This window comes from Rhineura floridana, chromosome 5 (assembly GCF_030035675.1).
Source record: "Rhineura floridana isolate rRhiFlo1 chromosome 5, rRhiFlo1.hap2, whole genome shotgun sequence".
NCBI classification, from domain to species: domain Eukaryota; kingdom Metazoa; phylum Chordata; class Lepidosauria; order Squamata; family Rhineuridae; genus Rhineura; species Rhineura floridana.
The window spans coordinates 169,653,665-169,671,509 of record NC_084484.1 but is presented as its reverse complement, the minus strand read 5'-3'; the positions used below and the strand labels follow the sequence as shown (position 1 = coordinate 169,671,509).

General features: G+C 42.0%; 1 protein-coding gene across 2 annotated transcripts in view; it reads right to left on the bottom strand.

Annotated features, from left to right (window-relative positions):
• The window catches only part of SLC36A4 (solute carrier family 36 member 4), a 144,046-nt gene that overhangs the window by 79,389 nt on the left and 46,812 nt on the right, over positions 1-17,845 (bottom strand). For both annotated transcript variants that reach the window (XM_061628851.1, XM_061628852.1), the window contains 3 exons: positions 16,611-16,838; positions 13,457-13,555; positions 6,818-6,987 (listed from right to left, as the gene is read on the bottom strand). In XM_061628851.1, coding sequence (XP_061484835.1) covers positions 6,818-6,987; positions 13,457-13,555; positions 16,611-16,838 — 497 coding nt within the window. The remainder of the gene's footprint in view (positions 1-6,817; positions 6,988-13,456; positions 13,556-16,610; positions 16,839-17,845) is intronic.

The following is a 17,845-nucleotide window of genomic DNA, read 5'->3' as shown; positions in this document are numbered from 1 at the left end:
AAAGACAAATGATTGGGTGTTAGAACAAATTAAACCAGAACTATCATTAGAAGCTAAAATGATGAAGTTATCATACTTTGGACACATCATGAGAAGACATGATTCACTAGAAAAGACAATACTGCTTGGAAAAACAGAAGGGAGTAGAAAAAGAGGAAGGCCAAGCAAGAGATGGATTGATTCCATAAAGGAAGCCACAGACCTGAACTTACAAGATCTGAACAGGGTGGTATATAACAGATGCTATTGGAGGCTGCTGATTGATAGGGTCACCATAAGTTGTGATCAACTTGAAGGCACATAACAACAACAGAAGCCTAGAGCTACTATTACTATCTTCCACAAAAGGGTGTGTTTATTAGATGCTAACTATTGGAAATAAGCAAAACTACCAAAGTTAGACGACTAGATTGTTCTAGATAAATGAAGGTTATGTGATAATGGCAAAATTGACAAATTAAATAAGATTCAAAGAAAAATATCAGAAATTAGATTTGTTTATGAACAAATGGAAACCATATGTAAAATTCTGTAATCAGACCTCTTTCATTCCAAGCTGCATTATTGTTTCAAATCAGAGTTAAATTTGTGATTTCCCTCAAGTGCTTTCGCATGACTAGAATATGTCCTTGAACTGTGATATTGCCTCGTTTGCTTAGATGGAAAAAGTGCATGCTGCAACCTCCAACTTTTGCACAGCTGGAATGCAACCAGTTGTACACAGAAAAGAGTAGCATCTATTACTCTGCCCAATATTGCCTCGGGCCCCTCCCACCACTGGCACGCAGCCTCCGGAAGGTGTCCCATGAAGCAACAAGCTGCTCCCACTCCTGAGGTAGAAAAATGACTGCTCCTGCTGCTGCACCTTTTCCTGTTTTTTCCGCTTCTCCTCCCAAGCTGGAGATAGTTTGGCATAGTTTGGGCACTCTGGAGCTATTGCCAGGAAACCAGGGGATGATGTTTGGGGTCGCCCAGTTCCTGGCTGTAGGGTTGCTCAGCTAAATGCAGTGCTTGGAATGAACTAGTTCAATTGAACAAGTTCATAAGCTCCTACTGGGAGAAAGGGCGGGATATAAGTTTAATAATAATAATAACTACACCTGAAGGTAGTTCCCATAATTCACTGTTAGTTCACTTAGCACTTAAATTCATTTTGGGGTAGGCTAACCTTCTATCTGTCAGACATCTTATTACTTGTGTGGGGCCCCTGAGTTACTTTTGGACCCTTTACTGCCGCCCAACAGCTTGCAACGTTCTGAGTGCTGAATTTTTATTATTATTATTTTCCAAGGATGATCTATTCATTTGGATGAACTTAACCCGAACTAGTTTGTTTTGTAAAAGGACAAATCTGAACTGGAACTAGTTCTTTTTTTGCATAGAATGAGCTCGAAGTAGTACTAGCTCCTTTTTAAAATGTACTTCCAAAGCTCTGGTTAAATGTAAATACTGCATACTTTTGGCACATGTACGTTGATACTTTAAAATTTATTTTTATAATTACAATCTCAAAATTATTCTCATCAGACAAAAAACTAAAAGAAACAATAAACAAGAACAGCAGCAAGACAAAAAAGGCACAATAATTCAAATCTAAAAAACTGTAGCAATGCTGAGAGATGGAGATGTTTCGTCAACTATTGGAATGTAAATTATGGCAATATAAGACTTGAAAGGAACTTATTTTTGCAATAAAAAATAGAATGAAAAAATAACAGCAATAAAACAGCGCACACAACACACACACACACACACACCCCTAGTCAAATAAAGGGTTTTTTTTTCCTAACGGCAAAAGTCTTAATGCTCAGAGATAAAGTGCACTCATATAGAAATTCTATTTTTTCTTCTTGACCAAGGCTAGAATTTGTCTAATTTTTTAAAAGCCAAATTGTGTCAACGCCGCAGGTCAATGAATTCCACAAAACAGTGTGAAATGTGCTTGCGAAGTAGATACCAGAGAATCAATCTATTGTAGTGGATGATTCCATTTTTTAGTGATGCAGAAACATGGTTAATTTCTCTCTTCTAAATAGTTCATAACGTTAATCCAATTCTTGCAATGCATAATGCTCATTTCACACATAGGAGAGCACAGCTTGGAGAACTTCAACCCAATCCAAGGAGAGACAGAGGTATGCAACACGTGGTCTGCCTCATGCTAAATCATGAAACAAAACATCGTAAAGAGTCTGGTCCAGAATCGAGTTCTCATTGGTTACCGTTAACTATTGATATGGCCCAGAGTTGTTACAGAGGTTGAAGTCAGATCTCTTCTATAGAAAAGTTCAGAAACCAAGGTATGAAAGTCACAAGAAGTTGGCACAGCGGTTTTGAGTATTTGTACTGCAATCATGAAAACTATGAGCTGGAGATTCATGTGGAGCTAAAACATAGAGACTTATTGCATGGTACAGTCCTTCCTAGACTCTACCACTTTAGGATATAATTGGGAGACAGAAGTCACATGTCTGAATACTCTTCTACATCAATACGCTTTTTGTACATGAAGACACGTCTGTATCGAAGGAAGAGGGCAAACTAGCAGGGCAGAGGGAGGCAGCAGGTGCTGGTGGGGAAAGGGAATGTGTTGTGAGGTGTTGGAGAACAGAGGTGTGTGTTCCACATGACCTGTCCAGCACCCCCAAAACTAGCTTGCTATTCTTACATGGTGAGGAGGACACTGTACCACAGGAGTCGGGAACCTCCAGCCTGGAGGTCAAATGCAGCCCCCAGACCTCTCTATTTGGCTCTTGGGACTCTCCCCAGACCACACCCTCCTTGAGTGCTCTTGTATTGCTGGAACTGGGGTAATGACTCTTGTTTGCCTGCAAGGAGGATGCAGAGATGTTAGGTTTGTGTGCAGAAAACCTCCACCTTTTGCAATGCTGAAATGTAACCTGTTGTACAAAAGGTAAGATATCCATTGTTCTACCCGCTTTCGCATCTGACCTCTACTGGCATGTGGCTCCTGGAAGGTTGCCCATGAGGGGATGTGGCCCTTGAGCTGAAAAATGTTGGAGGTGGGGAGAGAAAGTTGCTCTCAAATACTGGAAGACTTTTTCAGCTTTTGCTCTTCAAGGAAGAAGGGCAAGATGATGATGATGATTTATTGTTCTATATCACACCTAACTTTGCAAAGCTAAATTGACCTATTTCTCCATGTGAAGCATTTTTACTCCAAATATGTTCCAATGTTGCCAAGAGACTGAACACAGTGAATAAGGGCAGAAGCTAACTAGGATTTTAAAAAGTAGTCCAGCTATACACAATTAAAAGGACAGAAAATTTAAAAGGACTGAACACCCAGTGTGTAGAAGCAACGTATTGAGAGCCTAATAGGGCCTGAGCCTCCAGGAGCCTGGTAGAATTTTCAAATATGCTCAGCATGCATAAAAATCAATTATCATGATGCAAAATGTCATTAGCAACTAATTGCCCAGGAATTAAATGTTGTAGAATACTTTGCATGAGAGTACTCAAGTGTCCAGACGTGGATATTTTAAAGAGGGGACACTGCTCTTGCACAAACAGCTCAGATTCTTTTAAGCAACACCAATGTCTTTGCTTTGGCTGGAAAAAAGGTTAGAAAGAGAGAACTAGATAAAATTGCTATAAATGGTCATGGAGACTCACAGCATTAATTTGAATTTGAATTTGTTAATTCTGTAAGCTATTTGTCTTACTGATGATGTATTACTGAAGTTTGTAATATTGTTCTACAAGGAATACCGCTATGGAGGAGGAGGGAGCTTGATAGGCAGTGCCACCCACTGAATTGGTTGTAAGTAAGGAGCCAGTCAAGTGAAGGTTGGGTGAGATTGGTGGGGCAGTGCCCCATTTGCCCTAATGGATCAGCCTCCACTGAAGGAGGTAGACCAAAAAAATCAGATACGCTAAACTGAGGACGGTCAATGGGAATCCTTAAAGGCACATAGCACACAACAAAGGTAGCCATGGGATAAAAGGTAGAGCCAAGGTTGCTCACAACAGCTATAGGGAGAAAGGAGAAAGAATGGAGAGAAGAGCTCATTAAAAACCTTAATCTGAAAAAAAATTACTCGAAGCTGATGATACAAGTTGACTTCAAAGCAAACCTCCCCAATCTAAAGGAGTAAGCAAGTTTCTAGCACCAAAAAGTGTTCAAGAACTTCTCTTAAATACCCAGTCGATCGCTATGCTCTGCAGGTGAGGGCCTCCTGCAGATACCATCTTATCAGGAGGTCCATTCTGTACAACATAGGAAAAAGACCTTTAGTGTGGCAGCACCTACCCTGTGGAATTCCCTTCCCTTAAATATTAGACAGAGGCCATCTCTATTATCTTTTCGGCACCTACTGAAGACCTTCCTCTTTTAACAAGCCTTTTAAGTTGAGACCTTATCACAGTCTGCATCTGTGTTGGAATTGCTTAATATGTTTTTAAACTTTTTTTTAAAAAAACATTATGTTTTAAACCTTTTTTTAAGATGTCTTTAAAGCTTTTTAAAAAAATGTTTTTAAAAGATGTTTCATTTTAATGTATTTTAAAGTCTGCTTTTATGATGTTTTAAAGTGCTTTTAGTGCTTTTGTTTGCCGCCCTGGGCTCCTACTGGGAGGAAGGGCAGGATGCAGATCAAATAATAAATAAATGAACAAACAGGACAGGATTTTTAGTACATTTATATCTTGCCCTTCTTCCATCATGGAACTCAAGGAGGAGTACGTGCGGGTTCCTAGGTGGTCACCCATCCAGGCCCCAACCAGACCTAGACCTGCTTAGCTTTAGCAAGACAGCTGCCTCGTATGCCTTCAAACTATGCCCAGGAAAAGCAGCAGAGCAAAAGCAACTGACTCACTGGCAAACAGAGATACTACTTGCCTCTGTACTTTCCCCTTATTTCCTTCTGCAGCAGGATTGGGCAGAAGGTAGATTTGGACCAACTGGTTAGATCTCCTGCTGGGAGGAAGGGTGGGTTATAAATAAAAAAATCATCATCATCATCATCATAATCTCTAAGTGATTTGAGTAGATCAGCAAAGGTTTCCAACTCCCAACTGTTTTAACATTTGGCAACAAACTGACTTTTTCCACCTAGATTACAGTGTTTGGGTGGCTTCAAAAGAGGATTAGACATAGAAGATAAGGCTATCAATGGGCTACTAGCCATGACAACTATGTTCTACCTCCATAGTCAAAGACTGAATACCAGTTGTTGGAAACCACAGGAAGAGAGAGTGCTCTTGCTTGTGGGCTTTCCATGGGCATCTGGTTGGCCACTGTGGGAACAGGATGCTGGACTAGATTGGGGCCACTGGCCTGATCCAAAAGGCGCTCCTTATGCAGAAATGAAGAAAGCTAACTAAGAGAGCTCAACTCCTTTGAAATGTGGTGCTGGAGGAGAGCTTTGTACATACCATGGACTGCGAAAAAGACAAATAATTGGGTGTTAGAACAAATTAAACCAGAACTGTCACTAGAAGCTAAAATGATGAAACTGAGGTTATCGTACTTTGGACACATCACGAGAAGACATGATTCACTAGAAAAGACAATAATGCTTGGAAAAACAGAAGGGAGTAGAAAAAGAGGAAGGCCAAACAAGAGATGGATTGATTCCATAAAGGAAGCCACAGACTTGAACTTACAAGATCTGAACAGGGTGGTTTATAATACATGCTCTTGGAGGTCGCTGATTCATAGGGTCACCATAAGTCGTAATCGACATGAAGGCACATAACAACAACCACCACCACCACCAAGAAGAGAGCATTTCTGTGTGAAAGTACTGCAAGCTCAATTCACTTTCTGGTACTGAAAACAAATTCCTAGGACCAGAAGGTGCTCAGATGCAGCCTGAAAGATTGTCTTTCCCCTTATACACAGTTGATCACTGCACTCTGCAGGTGAGGACCTCCTGCAGATACCATCTTATCTGCACAACATAGGAAGCAGACCTTTAGTGTAGTGACACCAACCCTTTGGAATTCCCTCCCCTTAAATATTACACAGGCGCCATCTTTGTTATCTTTTTGGCGCCTACTGAAGATCTTCCTCTTTCAACAAACCTTTTAAGTAGAGACCTTATCCCAGTCTGCATCTGTGTTTGAATTGCTTTTTAAGATGTTTGTAAAGCTTTTTTTAAAAAAAGATGTTTTTTAAAATGTTTTGTTTAAATATGTTTCGTTTTAATATATTTTAAAGTCTGTTTTTAAGAGGTTTTAGAGTGTTTTTAGTGTTTTTGTTTGCTGCCCTGGGCTCCTACTAGGAGGAAGGGTGGGATATAATGTTTATTATTATTATTATTATTATTATTAAAAATAACAACAACAACAACCTTTTTCACTGGCTTGGTGGATCTTAGGGTTCTAGGGAAAAACCAAGTTGTTCTGACAAGACTGAAGTCTGTCCATTTGTTCTACAAAACTAATCCCTTTTATAGTCAAACCCACTTCCTGAATCGCATAAAAACTATGGGTGGTATTCAATGCTAGTCCTACTCACAGTAGATCCACTGAAGTTAATAGGCATGATTAACAGGTTCATTATTTCAATGGGTCTACTCTGAGTTGGACTTAGCTGAATACAAATCTATGGTTCAGCAAACAGACATACCCTTTAATAAGCTTTTCCATCTACCACACTGGTCTACATTAACCATGTTTCATACTTGAAAACTTAACCTTGTCCATATGCTTCCCTCCCCCACAATGCTACTCCCAGTGCCCTTTTTATACAGTGATGAGCAGCAATAGAGCAGATTAGCATTAGGGGAATAAGGCCGATTAAGAGCCACCAAAGGACACTGGACTTCTTCAATATCATGCTTCTACTTACCATCTATCTTGTGGCAGGTTCAGAGTGATGCTGCCTTTGATTTCATCCCCAAAGCGCATATACCCAAGGGTGGCCAACGAGACGTACAAGGTCATCACAATTCCCATGCCAATGTTGAGCGCCAATGGGAAGCGATCGGTTTCTTTCATTCTGTTCTGGAGGGGAAGCACCTGAAGAAGGAGGGGAGGGAGAGATCATGCACGTGCAAGATAGGCAGAATAAATGATCAAGGAAGAGCTTTCTGGTTTAAAGCTTCTTGCTACCTTTAAAAACCATTAACCCAAGCCATCTATCTCAACAGAAGAGGGTTTTTTTTAAAAAAAATATCATTTTCACATGTAGAAGCCCCCCCCCCCACGAGGGAAGAGGCAACTGGTTTTGTCCGACACTGCGTGAGCTGAAATCTCCCTCTTCCTCTCTCTCCACACCCCCTAAATTTGCATTAGAGTAGAGCTTCCTAAACTATGGTTTGTGGACCACCACAAGCTTCTTTCAAGTAGCCAGTGGCATGTCTGCATTAAATATTCATATTGATTTTTTATTGTATTTTTACAGCTTCTTCTTTTGTGTTTTATTGTATTATATAACTTGAATACTACGGAATGCAAATTGTAATACAATTAAATACAATATAAGAAATGAAAGAAGCAATAAAAATATAATTCAAAGCCATACAGTATCTAGCACAGTGCGTTATAACTGCTACAGCAAGCAGAAAACACGTTAGGTGGTCCGTGAGGAAAAAGGTTTGTGAACCAGTGCCCTAGAGCACTGTTCTTCAACCTTGGCTCCCCAGGAAGTTTGTTGGACTACAACTCCCATCAACCCCAGCCAGATTAGCCAATGGCCATGAATGATGGGAGTTGTAGTATGCTGATGACACGCAGCTCTATTTCTCCTTTTCATCTTCTTCAGGTGAGGCTGTCAATGTGCTGAACCGGTGCCTGGCTGCGACAATGGACTGGATGAGGGCTAATAAACTGAGGCTCAATCCAGACAAGACTGAGATGCTGCTGGTGGGTGGTTCTTCTGACCGGATGGTGGATGTCCAACCTGTCCTGGATGGGGTTGCACTCCCCCTGAAGGAGCAGGTTCGTAGCTTGGGGGTTCTCCTAGAATCATCTCTGTCACTTGAGGCTCAGGTAGCCTCGGTGGCACGGAGTGCCTTCTACCAACTTCGGTTGGTGGCCCAACTACGTCCCTATCTGGACAGGGATAACCTGGCTTCAGTTGTCCATGCTCTGGTAACCTCCAAATGAGATTACTGCAATGCACTCTACGTGGGGCTGCCTTTGAAGACGGTTCAGAAACTGCAGCTTGTGCAAAATGCAGCGGCTAGATTGGTAACAGGGACCAGATTGTCCGATCATATAAAACCGATTCTTGCCCGCTTGCACTGGCTGCCTTTATGTTTCCAAGCTCGATTCAAGGTGCTGGTTTTGACGTGTAAAGCCTTACATGGCTTGGGACCACGATACCTGATGGAACGCCTCTCTCGATACAAACCCGCTCGTACACTACGTTCAAGATCAAAGGCCCTCCTCCAGGTGCCTACTCCAAGGGAAGCTCGGAGGGTGGCAACAAGGGAGAGGGCCTTCTCAGTGGTGGCCCCCAAATTATGGAATGATCTTCTTGACGAGGTGCACCTGGCGCCAACACTGTTATCTTTTCAGTGCCAGGTCAAGACTTTCCTCTTCTCCTAGGCATTTTAGCATGTGTTTTATACTGTTTAAATTTTTAAATTGTGTTTCAAATTGTTTTTATAAGATCTGTTTTAAATTGTATTTGTTTTAATGTTTTTAGTTACTGTAAACCGCCCAGAGAGCTTCGGCTATGGGGCGGTATACAAGTATAATAAAATAAATAAATAAAACATCTGGGGACCCGAGGTTGAAGAACAGTGCTCTAGGGGGTCCGCATATTTGGAGGGTGCAGGGGTGGGTTGCAGGGAAGAGGAAAGAGGAGTTCCATTGTGCAAGCAGAAGTCTGTTGCACGAGTGGAACAGCTGTGTTGCTAACGCTCCATTGTTCTGGAATGAGCACAAGCGACACCACTTATCCCTTCATCCCAACAAATTCACCTAGAGCAGCCATTCCGACAAGCTCCCTGACCTGTTCCCATCCCAGCTGGTGATCATAAGAACTATAACTGCAAGGACTTGTTTTTTTAAATTACTTATCAGTGCTGTTGCAAAGGGTTGCTGTGCTTATTTTGTATACAGTAAATTCTGGCAGCTCTAAATGAATTGCCATTATTTGCACTTTTTGCATTTCATTTCTCTCTGTCCTCACTGCTTACAATGGTCTGACTTGGTACAAAGCAGCTTCCTGCATTTGCTCTTTCACCCATCCATCCTTGTGAATAAATACCTGCAACTAAGGATTATATTTCCTACATCTGATAAAGTGGACCCTGTCCCCCAAAACCTTATGGCATAATTAAATTGGTTAGTCTTTAAGGTGCCGCAAGACTCTGCAATTTGAAACAGCAAAGCATGAGCTAAAATATTTATAAAAATAGAGTTTTTGCCTTAAGATATGCAATCACTCTGCTGATAGAGAATGAAAGGGTTTTTTTCTAAACTGATATATCTTCTAAGATCTTCTAATTTTGTTGTTTGCATTCAATTTTGTTATACGGCTAGCCTCCAGATCTCACACTCATTTTTCATTCCTCTTTTCCATTTCAATTCCAGGCATGTGAGTAAGATGGCTTTTCAAGAAAACCATTAAAATGAGATTATCCAGGTGATGAGCAAAGAGAATCAGACAATGTATAGGAAATACATTCTAAAGCAGGCTGTCAATGGCTAAGAAAAATGAGCCATCATTCAAACACACCATACCTGAGGACAAGATTGAAATGGACTGCCTTCAAGTCAACCTCAACTTATGGCAACCCTATGAATAGGGATTTCATGGTAAGCGGTATTCAAAGGGGGTTTACCATTGCCTCCCTCTGAGGCTAGTCCTCCCGAGCTGGCTAGGGCCTGCTCAGCTTGCCACAGCTGCACAAGCCAGCCCCTTCCTTGTCCGCAATTGCCAGCTGGGGGGCAACTGGGCTCCTTGGGACTAGGCAGCTTGCCCACGGCTGCACAGGTGGCAGGGCATGTAACCTCTGAGCCACTTGCTGTGGGGTGATCTTTAGCTGGCCCTTGACACCCAGGAGACACAAGCAGGGATTTGAACTTGCAGACTCTGGACTCCCAGCCAGGCTCTCTTCCCCACTGTGCTATACCTAACTAGGACAAGAATAAAAGTAACCAGTTTAAGTTACAGGTTGTCTTTGCGCTAGCTAGAAGGGTAAACCTTACCTAGTTACAACTTCTTAAAACATAGGAAATGTTCGTTTTATCTTTGATCAGTTCTTTTATGTCTAAGAAAATATTTTTAAAATGATCCAACTACACCAAGCCAAGAGTGCAGGAATCTTAAATGCTGGAGCATTTAAACGGTCTCCTGGGCACTTCTAAGCAGTTATCCTGTAGTGATTTTCACACAGCTGGGAAAAATCTGAAAGGCAATTATGATTTAAGTGAGTCAGTTCACTCTGCATAAAGGACAACCAGAGCTTGGAAAAGTTACTTTTTTAAAACTACAACTCCCATCAGCCCCAGCCAGCATGGCCACTGGATTGGGCTGATGGGAGTTGTAGTTCAAAAAAGTAACTTTTCCAAGCTCTGAACAACTGGAGAGAGCCTGTTCCTCAAGGCCTGAAAATCAGACTGCATGAAACACAAGAGACGAGGAAACAGTGGGGAGAAACAAACAATTTTTTTGTTTTTGTCTGAACTTTTCCTCTCCTTCACACATAACTGGACCTTTTGTTTGTTTACGATGCTGGGCTCAGTTCATTTAACCCTCTGCACAGGCTTGGAGCACACAGAACTCTAAGCCATTTGTTTAAATTAACTACATGTTATCCTACTGATTATTAAAAAAACTATGGTTTGCTTCTCCAGTTTAGCTTGCTTTCCAGTTTTTGTCTCACGTCTTTATAGTTTGGGGAGCATCTGGGATGGGGTGGGCTGGGATGAAGTAAGGCAGCCAAAAAAACCATGGTTAAATAAGGATGCTCAGTTCACCCATAATGCCAGACCATAGGTAAAACAAATGAAGGTTTGTAAACCAACCAACCATAGTTTCAGATTGTAGTTTGTTGGCAGTAAACAAACCATAGTTAAGCTGCTAGGTAGTGTTCACATAACACTAAGCCATGGTTTAATAAACCATAGTTTAATGAACCATGATTTAGTGTTGTGGGTGAACCAGGCCACTCAATGCATCTCACTATCACTTCTCTCCCTCCCTCACACACAGACATACACCATCAGACTCTAAACAACAACATGCAGGTGGAGATCAGGCTAACATGGGATTAGCTGTCAGTGGAAAGCCTCCTAGCCTGATCTTAAGTCATTGCCAGAAAAGGCTGTGAAGAAAAGAGAACTGTTTGAAGAGATAAAATAGAAAGCTGATCAAAAAGGGAAAACTTTTTGACAAGTAGCATCTTTTCGCTTTAAGTGTTAATAGGACTGTTCGCATCACCTCTCAAGATCTAAGCCAGTGACATTTTGAAAATGATAATCCTGTCCTTTAAAAGACAGGGAAGAAAGAAGAAAAAAGTAATTTAGCAGCCGCTTAACAAATCCAAAGCTGTTTAAAGCTGAGATATCCCCATTTTTAAAAAAAAAATATTTTGCGAAGACACCTATTAAAAAAAATATGTGAAGAGGGTGACTTCCTCATTTTTGTGTTCCAAGTTTCATATCTTAAAGAAATTTAAACATTTTCTCTTTGCTTCGTTCATCATCTTAGAACATCTCATCAGGATAGGGACTATCTGAAGACTGCAGAAGTCCACTTTTAAAGAGGATGCAAAGATCACCTAATTTTCCTTCAGCAGCACATTTTTGTCCTTCTTTAGCAATTTTAAAAGCGTATCAACACCAGTTTACATATTGAGCAAGGTAGCCTTATTTGCTTTCTTTAAAAAATACGTTACCAAGCTACATAGGCTATGAGATTAGAATCCCAGGCTATGGTCTGAAGGCACATGAGGCCAGCACCCTGGTCTGGTCAGTGCCTAGATGGGAGACCGCTTGGGAACCATATGAAAGCCACCTTGGGTTTCTATCATGAAAAAAAAGGCAGGGTATAAATGTAATAAATAATAATCATCATCACCTCTACAGAATTAACATTGGAAACTTGGCCCATATGATTAGCTAGCAATAGGTTTTTTTATTGGAAATTCTTTAAGATGTATGTCAGCTATTAACATGTTCAGTTTTTCTTTTTAGGTCATCTTATTTAACTCAGCTCAAAGATGTGGGGTAAAAAACTGTAAAAATTAAGGGGAAAGGGTCACGGCTAGCATACTACTTTTCTACTTGCAGACTATTAAAAGCATACCACTTGCTGCCATCTGCAGTCTGAAGCAGTACAGTATAAGGGTAGCACAATGCCACTTGACTATAGATTGACAAATCTGGCCTATGAGATAAGGGGCAGGGTTATGCAGATGGCAGCAGCCTCAGTTGTCAGTGGCTCCTATAGAATTTTATGGGCTCTTATACTCTGATCAGTAACTGAAGGGTTCCGGGAACATGCTTTGAAAACCACCGCACAGCCTTGGGGAGACTGCCAGCAAATACAAATTTAACATTACTTGGTTAACTGATCGGTGCAAAATAGGCAAAAAAAAAATACATTCCTGGTAATTCTGACAACAAAATTGTATGTGACTCACACTAAGCACTCTGGAGTGCCGTATAAATGCTAATTATTATTAAATCCAGATCCTCTTTTTTCTATCCAGTGGCTTTCCTTCCCTTATCACATTCATCTTAACATTCTACTTTTTGCTTCTAAGTGCTTTAATGTATGATATTGCTCCTCTTCATTCGTTCATTTTGCTTCCTTGGTTTATCTTAATGTCCCTTCCAGAGCTACGCATTCTTCTGAAACAAAAGATTACATCTCTCTTCTTGTGTTTCCAGCCACTTTCTTTGGCAACACCTTTTCTGTGGAACCCACTGCCTCCAGATACACAGATGGTTCGGCCCAAACTACTGATTAAGAAGCTTCTCAGGATTTACTTTCCCACACTTTCCCAAGTTTGCTGAGATTTTAATTTACTTACTCTCTCCCTCCATTTTTTCCCCTTCACCCTTATTAGTCATGTGTCCATTTCTTTAGATCAGGGGTGAGTGACCCTTGGCATGCAGGCTTTGGGCAAACGTCAACAACCCTCTGCAAGCAAGCAATTCAGACTTCTGACACAAGCAAATCTGCCTCTTCCCCAACAGCCCATTGGGCAGGGAGGAAGAGAAAAAGTTGGCAAGGAGACAGAGAGGGAGCAGGAGAAGGGGGTGGCGGAAAATGAGAAAAAGGGGTGGTCCTACCCATGTTTGGCTCTGGTCCCACCCACCACTGACGTGCACCCCTTCCCCAGACTGATCCTGAGGGAATGTGGCTCTTGCCACAAAATACAGTCCACCTCTTTAGACTGTAAACTGTCAAAAACATATGCCCTTGGAGTAAAACAGAGGCTAAAAATATTTCAAGGCGGTAGAGAGATGGATTTAAGCTGCCCTTGCCTTTAGACATGTTCTTAAATTCTAAAACAACACTTACCACTCCTATTCCTTCAAATGCAAAGACAGCAGTGCCAAAGAAAAGCGGGTACCTCTTCCAATCAGCCACTGCAGGCAGTTTTTGGGGACTGGACAAACCCTGAAAAGAGACATCATAGTGAAGACAAAAATTGGCCTTTGGTAGTCCACCCTGCCAACCTCAGACACAAGTCTGGCAGGAGCGTTCACAACCAAGCAAAGTTTTTGGACAGTCTTCAAGGGCAGCCCCATGTACTGTGCATTATAGCTATCCAACCAAGAAATGACTGTGGCTAAAATCCTGACCATGTCTTCCCAGAAGTAACTCCCACTGAATTCAATGAGGTTTACTCCCAGGTCAGTGGAGTTAGGACTGCAGCCTAAGGCATGAATGACAGAGGCTAGGTCTGATTTCTTCAAGAAAGGGCACAGTTGGTAAACCAGTTATAAGCAGGTAAAAAGGCACTCCTGGCCACTACTCAGTTGTATTAATGGGCAGGGAACTCTTTTGAGTGCATGTGGAAGAGCTGGGCAATTTGTGTGTACTAACATAGCCCAAGAGCAAGCGTATCCACTGTCGGAGGCAGTATGTCTTTGCATTCCAGTTCAAGGGCATCTCAGGTGCGGAGAGCACTGTGGCACCTAGGTTCTGCTTTTGGGCTTCCCACAGGCATCCGGTTGGCCGCTGTGAGAACAGGATGCTCTGGACTAGATGGGCTTTGACCCGATCCAGCAACCTCCTCCTACATTCTTATCAAAGTCGTCCAGGGATACCAGAAGTATACTCTAACTGGACTTGTAGCCAACGCACCCATACCAAAAGCTTGGTTTGCAATGTGCCAGGTTTGTATTTCACTATGGTTAAGAGCAGTCAAATGCAATACCTAATTATAACAGGAGGAAGGGAATTCACATGCAAGGCGAGAAATGCGCAGTCTCGTCAAACTCTGCCCCTCTGAAAACTAGCTAACAGACAAGCCAGCATGGTCCCCGTACTGAACCCCAAAAATGCACAAGTGAAAAGGTGTTTCTCCTACATTTCCAAAGTTATGGAGCTACGCTGGTGAATCACAGTGACCTTTAGACAACAGATGAGTGGATGTGGACAAATCGACTGAAAGGTCATTGTCATTTGACAGTGTGAGTTTTGGCTACCCAAGAGATGCATCATGTAGAATTGTCAGCTTCTGTTTTTATTTTCACTAATCTCCATCCACTGTAACCTACACACATGCAATTGGTGGCTGAAAATTTTATTAAACGTGAAGAATGGAGGTGGGTTAGGAATTAAGCTAAGACCTTCCCAGACACAGAAGATAAGGCTGTCAGAGGCTACTAGTCACAATGCCTACCTTGGGAACCAACTACTTCAAGGAGTACCTCCCCCAGTATAAATCATCTCGGGCCCTACAAACCAGCAGCAGAGGCCCTGTTGGTGGTGCTGCCTCTGGCTGCTGTTCAGTTGCCGTCGACATGTGACGGGGCCTTCTCGGTGGTGGTTCCCAGATTGTGGAATACCCTCCTGGTGAGGGCAGTCTGTCTCCCTCATTATTAACGTTCAGGAGAAGTTTAAAAACATTCCTGTTTACCCAAACTCTTGATGGCTGATAAATACTGGCCATGACAACCATGAAATTAATAACTGTGAGGTTATGGGATTACTTTAGATGTTTTTAGATAGTTTGAAATTTTAAAAACATTTTGAATAGGTTCTTATCTTATTTTAAATCGTACTATTTCAACATTTTGGGCAAAACACAAATTTGATAAATAAATACCTCCAGGATCAAAGGCAGCATTTTTCTGAATACCAGTTGTTGGAGAACAACAGCAGGAGAGGGCTTTTGCCTTCGTGCTCTGCCTGTGGGCTTCCTATAGGCATCTGGTGGGCCACTGTGCACAACAGAATAGTGGACTGGGTAGGCCTTTGCTCTTATTCAGCAGGGCTCTTCTTACATTCACCCCCTAGTCATATACACACATTCAGTTAAAGCAATGCTAAAATTATTATTATTAAATGCATTGCCCGCCCTTCCCTAGCAGATTTCAGGGTGGGTTACAGCACTTTAAAATTCACTATTAAAAACAATTAAGACCAATTACAACCACAGAAGTAGAGTGGGTCCTGAAAAACATACATTTCAGGTGTCAAAGGCAAGGCTAAAGAAGTGCATCTTCAGCATTCACCGAAAACTCCACAGTGAAGTTGCCAGATGCACCTCTGTGGGGAGTTCCAGAATTTAGGGGCTGCCACAGAAAATGCCGTCTCCCGGGCCACTACCACAAAGGTGGGCGGAACTACCAGATGGGCCCCATCTGCTGATCTCAACTCCCAAGAGGGTCTGTAAGGAAGGAGGCAGTCTCTCAGATGTTTAGGGTTTAAACACTAAGTGTAAGCATGTTAAATTGAGCCCAGAAAACAACTGGCAATTATTGGAGAACAGAGTTCTAAAAGCAACCCCAGCCAGTAATCTGGGCACTGCATTTTGGACCAGTTGAAGTTTCCAAGTCGTATTCAAGGGAAGCCGGATGTAGAACGCATTGCAATAATCCAATCTGGAAGTTACCAGAGCATGGAGTACTATGGCCAAGTCATCTATGTCCAAAAGGGCCATATCTAATGAACCTGCTGGAGTTGGAAATAGGCACTCCTACACATTATTTTTATTTATTTATTATTTATTTGTTACATTTATACTCGACCTTTCTTTCACCATGGAACCCAAGGCAGCATACATGTGGTTCCCAGGTGGTCTCCCATCCAGGCACTGACCAGACTCAGACCTGCTTAGCTTCAGCAAGGTGGTGGCCTCATGTGCCTTCGGACCATACCCTGGGACCACTGAGGTCACCTGGGCCTCAAAAGACAGTTGGATCCAGGAGTACCCCCCAAGCTACGAACCTGCTCCCTTCCACGGGAGTGCAACCCCATATAGAACAGGACGCCTTCTTTTTAGGATTCCATTTCAGTTTTTTGACCCACATCCAGCCCCTCCAAACACCTGTCTAGCACCTCAGTTACCTCTCCCAACCCAGGTGGAACAGAACGATTAGGGCTGGGTACCACTGGCATATCACCTGAATATCAAATAGATTTCACCTGGAAGCCAAAACATGACTAAGTGCAACACTACAAGAAAGAAAGAAAAATGAGTGGAGAACCAATTCTTACTCACCTGAACAACATATTGATAAATAATTAGAAGACTGATGGCCATGCATAAGTTTGCCAGGAACGAGAGCACAGACATATGCTTAAGGTCACGGATGAAGACCAAGAGGATAATAAATGGGAGGAAGCACAACATATACATTCGTAGATCAATAGTTCTCTTGTCTGAGGGGCCACTGATCCCAGTAGCATTCACACCAGCAGATTTATTTTCAACAATCCCTTCATGAACCTGCAAGAAATAATATATATTATATTTTTTTTAAAAAAGAAGAAAATTGGCATTATTATGCAATTATTTTGAACTACATAATAATGTAAGAAAAGCCCTGCTGGATCAGGTCAGTGGCCCATCTAGTCCAATGTCCTCTGGGAAGCCCACAAGCAAGACCTTAGAATAGCACCAATCACTCTACTTGCAATTCCCAGCAACTGGTATTCATAAGCAGACTGCCTCCCACAGCAGAGGTAGACCATAGCCATTGATAGCCTTATCCACAGTCCTCTTTTAAAGCCGTCCATGGAGGTCATCACTATCTCTTCTGGGGGCAATTCTACAGTTTAACTCTGTGTTAAGTATAAAATGGTACAAATACATCATCTTCCAACAACAGAAAAAAGTCCCAGGTGCCTTTATGTCATCAGAGACATTCAGCTCTTGGACCAGAATGGCCCATCCTCCAGATGCTGTTGGGACTGACTGCCGTGCATCCCAGCCAGCATGGCCAGTGGTCATGGATGATGGGAGTTGGAGTCCCAGCACCTTGAGAGCCACCCCTGATGTAGAGAAGTAGCGGTACCCCAAGCTGGAGGTACACCCTGGATTTGAGAGGTACACCCAAGAAGGACCCTAGACTGTCAAAGTGGCCTTCAGTTGGGGCACAAACACACCAGCTGGAATTGGCATGCTTAGAGTACTGACAAGTTCCTTTGGAGAGGGACTTAACAAACATCCTTTCTATATTTCTTTCCTTTTTATATCTATTTATTTACTGTTAGCCACTCAATAGCAAATGTCCTCTGCACAACATACAGAATAAAAAACGAACTGAAATCGTGAAACGCAAAGATACAATTACAAAAAAGAGCATTAATATTTTAAAAAAACACAAAACAGCATATGTCACAGCCTAGAAATTCCAGTGTGCAAGACTTGGACCTTGGATCTGAATGTCTTATAGCTTTTCACACAAAGGGTAACATGCTGGTTTTTCATAGCCAACACAGTTTTTCATAGCT